Raw genomic sequence first — 9,491 nt, forward strand, 5'->3', positions numbered from 1 at the left:
GAGACTCGCTTGAGCCCAGGAGTTGGAGGTTGCTGTGAGCTATCCCCCCAGGGGGATAGCTTGAGACTCTGTCTCAAAAAAAAAAAAAAAAAAAAAGAAAAGAAAGAAAAGAAATTTAGTGGCCAGTAGGAGAGAGGGAAAGAGAAAAACTAAATTTAATGGGACTCAGGAACTCCATCACTTTCTATTCTCTTCTCTGTTATAGGTATCTAATGGCCAGGATACTATTTTAAAGTGTCTTCTGTTTTAAAACATTTTGAATAGGAGGCTGGGTAAATATCTCTCCTGTTCTCATAGTATGTGTGGTTATTGGAGGTTTAATTTTTTTCTCTTTTTTGAGACAGCATCTCATTTTGTTGCCAGGCTAGAGTGCAGTGGTGTCATCATATCTCACTGCAACCTCAGACTTCTGGGCTCAAGTGATCCTTCTGCCTCAGAAACGTCAGCCTCTTGAGTAGCTGGGATTATAGGCACGTACTACCATGCCGGGCCAATTCTTCTATTTTTTTTTTTGTAGAGATAGGGTCTTGCTCCTGCTCAGGCCAGTCTCAAATTCCTAGTCTCAAACAGTCCTCCCACTTCGGCCTCCCAAGGTGTTAAGATTACAGGTGTCAACCAGGGTGCTAGCAATGTACTTTTAATTCCTATTATTTTTAACTCTAAGAGGTCCTAAACTAGAGTTCTAGTCCAGTTTGCTTTCCCTACTCCTACCTTTTTTTATTCTCTGTTTTCTGTTCAGAAGAAGATAGAAATTATTTCAAATTGTGTTTAAACCTTAATAAGCAATTTCAGTTCTGGAATAGTTTCTGTGTTGAATAATTAGAGACTTACACTTTAGTTTTTATCCTTAAAGAGGGAGATGGGAGGAATTTAAGGATGACCTGATTGTTGTAGTTGTCTGTAGCAGTTTGTTTTATGAAAGATTATTTACCTTATTTTCTCCTCCCATTTTAATTATGAAAAGTTCCAAATGTACAGAAAAATGGAAAGAATTGGTCAGTGAATCTACAGGTTAACATCTTGCTGTATTTATCACAGAACTACTCATCTAGCCATCACTTTACCATGGTTCCCCTACCCTGCCAGAAGAAATGACTTTTATAGCTTATAGTCAAGTAATGAGAGAGAGAGAGAAGCAGACATGTACAGTGCCTGGTATAGCAGGTTGACAAATGAGGGGATACAGGTGAATAAATGAATAAAAATGAATAATCTGGGTAGGACATGCTTCTCCCTTCAGGATATAAAGACACAATTCCCAGCTAAATTCCTGACCTTTACTGTTGAGTTAGGATATAAGACTAAAGAAGGCAAAACACTTGGTTAGGTAGCTCACATACAGTCTTCAGTGAAGAATTGCAGTGTGGTCAGCATGGCTATTGGAGTTCAGAAGAGGGAATCTGATTTCAGAAGCCTGAGGCATTTGACAAAGGCTTTTTTTTTTTTGAGACAGAGTCTCACTCTGTGGCCCTGGATGTGATATATCATAGCCACAGCAACCTCAAACACTTCATGTCGAGTGATCCTCTTCCCTCAGCCTCCTGAGTAGCTGGGACTACAGGCACCTGTCACAACGCCCAGCTATGGCAAAGGTATCTTGGAAGAAATGGAGCTGTAACTGGGCTAAGAGATAGGGAAGAGCCTAAGAGCAGACATGGCCTCAGGGGCATTCTAAACTATGGGGAATCTGAGGTTCACCACATGCTTGGGAAGAGAGACAGTGATAAAGAATAAGCTGTCCACTAGAAAGTCCTGCTTTCAGGTGATTGAAGAGTAAGCTATCCTCCTCTATTTAGTGTTCCAAAGATGGACCCTGCGTTGCTTTAGGCAGAACCCATTCCTTATTTCCTGAGTATTGCCAGTCAGTCTCATTCTAGGGCTCTACCCTTGGTGCTCATGCTCATTCTGCCCAGAACACATTCCCTTTAGATGTCTGTATTGCTCTTTTGCCTTCTACTGGCCTCTGCTCACTGAGAACTTCGCTGACTCTCCTATATAAAACAGCATCTCCTCTGGCCCACATCAGTCTCTAGTACTCCCTACATGCTTCACTCTGCTGCTTGCTGTGGTCTCTAACCCTAAAATAGCACCTGTGATTATAAATAGATCCTTCTTTACATAAATGTAGTTATATCCCAATAAACTCATTGTAAGTTGAAAATATAAATTGAAAATACATATAATTCACCTAAGCTACTGAACATCATAGCTCAGACTACCTTAAATGTGCTTAGGATACTTACATTGTCATCTTCTTTTGGGCAACATTATCTGACAACATAGTAAAAGAGGTATCATGATCTTGTGGTTGACTGGGAGCTTTAGCTCTCTGTAGCTGCTCAGCCTCACTACAGAGTATTACTATCTTGGGAAAAAATCAAAACTCAAAATCTGAAGTATAGTTTCTGCTGAATGTATGTCACTTTGGTACCATTGTAAAGTCAAAAAATTGTAAGTTGAACCACCATAAGTTGGATGCTATCTGTATACATATACGTGTGTATGTATAGATAGATATAGAGACTCGGTGTTCAGGAAACAGTTGATGTAGGAAGACAAGAACAAATAGGAATTCTAAGGTATATGTTTTTTGTTGCTGTTACTTAAAGATATTTTCATGTCAAAGCAGCCAAGGAAAGCTTGAGCTGGGCAGAGTCACTAAAACATGTCTCAGAACCAATGCACTCATAGGGAATATAGAGATTTGGCTATGATTAGTTTGCCTTACTAAGAAAAGGTCCAGGCAATTCATTTTAGGCATTTTTTTCTTTGAAAGATTTGTGTTTCTAAGTGAAATCCTTGATGATTCTAATGCCTCTTCTCTTCCTCCCAGGACCTCTGCAGCGGACCATGAGTTGGTAATGCCCACTGAGGACCTCTGGGAGCCATGTCAGACGAATCCGCCTCAGGGAGCGATCCAGACCTGGACCCGGACGTGGAGCTGGAGGATGCGGAAGAAGAGGAGGAGGAGGAGGAGGTGGCAGTGGAGGAGCACAACAGGGATGAGGAGGAAGACATGCTGGATGGTGAGTGGCTTTAGTGAGTGACAGAGGTTGCTTGTTTTTTCTTCTAATGGAGTTTCTATTGAAAGAGCATGGTGTTTCCAGTTGGATTTCTTAGGCCTTTCATAGCTAGAAGACATAGACTAGGAACTCATATGCCTGTTCCTAAGAAATGGATTGTTGTTCCTCCACATAAGCCTTGTTTTAGTGCTGGAAGAACCCTTAGCCCAACTTTCACAGATATGTGGACTCAGGTCCAGAGATTTGAAAGTGGAGAATATTTACTTGCATAGTCAATGGCAGAGTCCTTCTGGTAAGACTTTATAGTCTGGGGCCTATGGACCCTTCAGGTAGTTGTTAGGGGGTAACTCAGAATGGTCTGTGAATTTTCTGAAATTTTACTCATAATTCTTTATGTGTCTCCATTAGAGAATTGTCTGGGCAGAGATTCTCAGACAGGTTCATGGCTTCAGAAAGTTTACTGCATCTTCTACAGTGCTATTCTGCCTCTCTCCCCCCTCTGCTGTCTGTAAACTTCTGCTGAGAGGGGACTGCCTCTCCATAGCTTCATCCCTGTAGACACGTTCTATTTGATTTCCCAGCTCATCCCTTTCTTTGCTTCTAGTTTCTTATATTTTTGGAGATAAGAGTTTCCCTCTGTTGCCCAGGCTAGAGTGCTGTGGCATCACCCTAGCTCACAGGAACCTCAAACTCATGGGTTTAGGTGATCCTCCTGCCTTAGCCTCCCAAGTAGCTGGGACTGTAGGTACCCACCACAACACCCAGCTAATTTTTTATTTTTAGTGGCAATGGAGTCTCACTCAGGCTGAACTCGAACTCCTAAACTCAAGTGATCCTCCCTTGGCCTCCCAAAGTGCTAAGACTATAGATGTGAGCTGCTGTGCCCAGCCTGCTTCCAGTTTCTTGAAGTGACGTTGGACTTTTTCTTTTGCTCTGCAGTCTAATGATATGTCATCTGACCACCCTTAGGGCTTCTCAATTCCTCCCTTTTATGTTATAGAATTTAGTTATTTATAAGCTTTTTACTGTTGAGGAGTAGTTTTTATTTTTCATGACAAACCACCCTAATGGAACTGAACACTACATTAGATCATCATTACTTGAATCTGAAGGGGCCTAGGAAAATGCACTCCTGCCATGCTCCAGATTCTAGGAGGGTGCACATCCATCTTCTTTCTTCACTGATGGTATTCTTTTCAGTTCTCATTCATGCTAAAAGTTGTTATATGGCTTAGGAATCAGTTTTCCTTCCTTATTTTACCTCATATTTTGAGGTAGAGTGTCACTCTGTTGCCCAGGCTAGAATACTGTGGTGTCATGATGCCTAGCTCGCAGCTCAGACTCCTGGGTTCAAGTAAACCTTTTGCCTAAGCCTTCCAATTAGCTGAGACTACCAGCACCCAACATGTCGCCTGGCTAATTTTCTGTTTTTAGTAGAGGGTCTTGTTCTTGCTTACGTTGGTCTTGAGCTCCTCCCATCTAGGCCTCTCAGAGTGTTAGGTTTATGGGCATGAGCTATTGTGCCTGGCCAACTTTCCTTCCTTTGTACTGTCCAGAAATCACTGCTCTATTTCCACTTTATCTCTGGCAGGAAAATGACTATTTACTTTTTTAACCTCTGCTATAGCATTTGCTATTCACTGCTAGCTTATTCAGTTGGAGTTTCCCCCAATTGGTTCTATAGTTCATTTCTGTAAGGAGAAATAATGGGAGGCAGTGATGATATGAAGATGCAACAGCAGACTGTCTTACATGACTCTCATTGTTCCTAAAATGGTGGTAGGGTCTGTAGGTTTCTTTTTATCTTCTATTTTTTTTTTTTGGCTGGGGCTGGGTTTGAACCCGCCACCTCCAGCATATGAGACCAGTGCCCTACCCTTTTGAGCCACAGGTGCCACCCCTTTTTTAAAATTTTGAGATAGAGTCTTACTATGTCACCCTCAATAGAGTGCTGTGACATCACAGCAACCTTAAACTTTTAGGCTTAAGCGATTCTCTTGCCTCCGCCTTCCAAGTAGCTAGGAATATGGGTGCCCACCACAACATAACACAGTACTCCCAAAGTGCTAGAATTATAGGTGGCATCCAGAGATGATTTATTGTTATTGCCCATAAAGTTCAGAGTGATAAAAAATATTACATTAGGGCTGGGCATGAGATTACCTCACACATGTAATCTTAGCACTCTCGGAAGCTGAGGTACGTGGATCTCTTGAGCTCAGGAGTTTGAGACCAGCCTGAGCAAAGTCAGACTACGTCTCTACTAAAAAAATAGAAAAACTAGCCAGGCCTTGTGGCAGGTGCCTGTAGTCCCAGCTACTTGGGAGGCTGAGGGAAGAGTATTGCTTGAGCCCAAGAGTTTGAGACTGGTATGAGCTGTGACCACAGCACTCTACCCAGAGCTATAAAAAGAGACTACTGTCTCAAAAAAAAGAACATAAAAAAAAAATTCCAGTAGGTACTGTGTCTTTCACTTGCTCTGCTAGGATTTGTAACTTCTTGGAATTTAACTGAAGGATAATTTTATTTCCCTACTTTGTTAGAGCTACTCCCTCTCCCCTCTATTCCCAGAAATAAAGGTTATACTTCTGTTACTTGTGGCAACTCTGCTACTATTTTGCCTCTTACAGCTTTTCTGTTCCTCTCATTTTGATTACTCTGCAGTTTTGCTAAAAATCTGAGACCTGGGGTGGTGCCTGTGGCTTAAAGGAGTAGGGCGCCAGCCCCATATACCAGAGGTAGCGGGTTTAAACCCAGCCCTGGGCAAAAACTGCACACACACACAAAATCTGAGACCTGCCTATTTCTTTCTTTCTTTTTTTTTTTTTTTTTTTGAGACAGAGCCTCAAGCTGTCACCCTGGGTAGAATGCTGTGGCATTACAGCTCACAACAATCTCCACCTCCTGGGCTCAAGCAATTCTGCCTCTGCCGCTCAAGTAGCTGGGACTACTGGCGCCCGCCGTAAGGCCCAGCTATTTTCTGGTTGCAACTGTTGTTGTTTGGCGGCCCCGGGCTGGATTTGCCAGCTCAGGTGTATGTGGCTGGCTCCTTAGCCACTTGAGCCACAGGCGCCGAGCCAAGACCTGCCTATTTCTTCAGTCTTGCCCTTTCTGGCTTGCTGTCATCTCAGTTCTAATTCAGGGCAGACAGCTATTCTACAATTAGAAATTGCTATGAATAATCTATTCTTAGCTGGTATAGTGTGATAGGGTCCTTTGGTTTTCTTAGAGCAATAGTTCTTAACCTGTGATAATTTTGCCTCCTGTGGGACAGTTAACAATGGGAGGACAGTTTTGGTCATCATAACTCCTGGGATTGGGCTAGGGAAATATTGCTGACATTTTGTAGGCAGAGACCAGGGATGTTCTATAATGCATAAGAATAACTACAACCCCACCACAACAATTATCTGGTCCAAATCTTAATAGTTTTGAGACAAACAGATGTTTACAGGAACATTTAAACAGTCACAATCATATTATGTTATCCTTTTCAAAGAACTATCTTTTGGCTTTGGTGATCCCTTCTGTTGTGTTTGTTGTCTTTGTAATTGCTGCTTTATCATTTTCTTTCTTCTCTTTTGGGTTTATTTTACTTTTCTTTCAAGTTTCATAAGAAGGTGCATAGCTCATTAATATTCAGATTTGTTTTATTTTCTTTCTTTTTTTTTTTTGAGACAGAATCTCACTGTGTCACCCTTGGTAGAATGCTGTGGCATCATAGCTCATAGCAACCTCAAACTCCTGGGCTTAAGTGATTCTCTTGCCTCAGCTCCTAAGTAGCTGAGACCACAGGCACCTGCCACAAGGCCTGGCTATTTTTAGAGACGAGGTCTTGCTCTGGCCCAGGCTGGTCTCGAACCTGTGAGCTCAGGCAATCCACCTACCTTCTACCTTGCCCTCCCAAGTGCTGGGATTACAGGCATAAGCCACCTCGCCTGGCCAGATTTGTTTTCTAATACAAGCATTTAAAGCTATAAATTTACCTCTAAGCTTTAGCTCTCTCATAAGCATTTTGACATACTTTATCTTACCTAATTGTCTAATAATCTTGTGTGTTAGATAGGGTAGCTACATTTTAGAGATGATGAAACTGAGTTTCAGTTGACTTACTTCAGTGGTCCCCAGCCTTTTTGGCACAGGGACTGGTTTCAAGGAACACAATTTTTCCATGGGACAAGGGGCCAGGTGGGAGGGCAGGCATTAGATTCTCATAAGGAGCTCACAACCACGCAACCTAGATCCTTTGCATGCACAGTTTGTAGTAGGGGTCATGGTTCTGTCTGACAGGAGGTAGAGCTGAAGTGGTGATGCAAGTGATGGGGAGCTGCTGTAAATACAGATGAAGCTTTGCTTGCTTGCCCACCACCCACCTCCTATTGTGCCATCAGGTTTGTAACAGGCTATGGACCAATAGTGGTCCATAGCCTCAGGACTGGGGACTATGAGTTTAGAACATAGACTTTGGAACAAGGTCAACCATCTGATTTCAAGTATTATCTTTACTACTCATGGCTATGTGAGGCAAAGTATCCTCATCTGTATTAGAGCATGATCTTCTTTTTTCTTTTTTTTGAGACAGAGTCTCACTATGTTGCCCTTGGTACAGTGCTGTCGTGTCACAGCTTACAGCAACCTCAAACTCGGGTTTAAGCGATTCTCTTGGCTCAGCCTCCCAAGTAGCTGGGAATACAGGTGCCCACCACAGTGTCCAGTTATTATTATTATTTTTTTGATTGTAGTTGTCATTGTTGTTTGGTAGCCCTGGGTTGGGTTTGCAGCCCGGGGCTGGGTTTGAACCTGCCAGCTCCAGTGTATGTGGCTAGCACCCTAGCCACTGAGTTATAGGCGCTGGGCTTAGAGCATGATCTTAATAGGGCTGTTTTGATGACTGAATCAGTATTTGTAACACAAGTGAATAGTTGAAGAAGGATACTAAGCATTGCTGGTGGGTAGGCCCAGTGCTCCTGGGAGCAAACGTAGTGGTTGGAAAGTTGTTGGATGGCCTTTGACATGATGAGGGATGGGGTGGGTTCCATCTTAGCAGGCTGCACCACAGACTTAAAACTGGGGCTCTAGAGACCAGTTGCTGTGCCTGCCCTAACTTTAGAGTCACCCACTAATTGCTGAAGGATGTTTTAGGTATTTTTTGAATTATTTTCTGAAGTCTTCAAATGATTTTTGGTCCATTTGGGAATGGAAGTATTTTGTTGTGAATTTTTATTTGCTTTGAATTTGATGTATTTTGGCTACCCCTAGTTTTGAATGTAGTTTCTGAAACAGTGTAATAGTGTTTTTTCTGCAGCTTTATTGACAGGCACTGCAGCTTAGCAATGTTGGGCACACACTGGAATAAAAAGGAAGGAACTTAGAGAAGGCTTTCTGGAGGGCTAACCATTAAACTGAGACCTGAAAAAGAGCATGAGTTAGGATTAAGTCATTACATTCTGACATCTAACTGTCAGATAAAGAGGTGGGGAAAGAGGACAGTAGTATCAGCAAAGACCCAGAGACACATGAGACCGCTGTGCCTTTGAGGCTAGAGAGCATGGAGCAGAGGGGTGTGGGTGAAGGTGGTTGGAGGGAGGTATGTGGTGATCAGAGAGAAGGCTGGAGGTGAGCATCAGAAGAGGCCTTAAGTGGCTGGGCACAGTGGCTCATGTCTGTAACCTAGCACTCTGGGAGGCCTAGACAGGTGGATTGCCTGAACCCATAGGTTCAAGACTAGCCTGAGCTAGAGTGAGACCCCCATCTATAAAAATAGCCAGGCGTTGGGCAGTACCTGTGGCTCAAAGGAGTAGGGTGCCAGCCCTATATGCCAGAGGTGGTGGGTTCAAACCCAGCCCCAGCCAAAAACTGCAAAAAAAAAAAAAAAAGCTAGGCATGGCGGGCTCCTGTAGTCCCAGCTACTTGTGAGGCTGAGGCAAGAGAATCACTTAAGCCTGAGTTTGATGTTGCTGTGAGCTGTGACTTCACAGCACTCTACTGAGGGTGACAAAGTAAAACTCTGTCTTCAAAAAAAAGAAGATGCCTGAAGCATTTTAGGTTTTATCCTCAGGGCAGAAGGATTACTTTTGAAGTGTTTGAAAAGATCCTGGATGGGTGAATACTGATGTGATCAGATTGGAAAGCTCACTTCTTTGGAGGGGGAGCATATCAGGAGGGAGCAAAATCATGTGGAGGCTAGTGTAGGAATCCAGACCAGGTAATGGCAATGGTATAGAGAGTAGTACTAGGTTATTGAGGTATAATCTTTAGGTACAGATTCTGTGATTGGACATAAAGAAAAGAGAGGAGGCAAAGATGAGATTTTTTTTCCTCTGATGGTGACATTGTGAAGTGCAAGGTTGTGGGAAAACCACTGCTGAATGCTCTTCTAAGCTGAGAGGCTTCTAATTATTCTTTTATTTTCATCTACCAGGAAGCAAAGTTGCTATGGGGTCCCAGTTAGATACATTTTTTTTTTTT

At 42.8% G+C, this 9,491-nt stretch overlaps 1 protein-coding gene across 3 annotated transcripts in view; it reads left to right on the forward strand.

The window, feature by feature from the left end:
* RAD54L2 (RAD54 like 2) overlaps positions 1-9,491 on the forward strand; it is a 108,468-nt gene that overhangs the window by 41,123 nt on the left and 57,854 nt on the right. For all 3 annotated transcript variants that reach the window (XM_023513010.1, XM_023513011.1, XM_003789351.3), the window contains one exon: positions 2,834-3,026. In XM_023513010.1, the coding sequence (XP_023368778.1) occupies positions 2,888-3,026 (139 nt within the window). In that variant the 5' untranslated portion in view covers positions 2,834-2,887. The remainder of the gene's footprint in view (positions 1-2,833; positions 3,027-9,491) is intronic.

Source organism: Otolemur garnettii, unplaced genomic scaffold (genome assembly GCF_000181295.1).
Source record: "Otolemur garnettii isolate 467f Iridium unplaced genomic scaffold, OtoGar3 scaffold00032, whole genome shotgun sequence".
Lineage (NCBI taxonomy): Eukaryota > Metazoa > Chordata > Mammalia > Primates > Galagidae > Otolemur > Otolemur garnettii.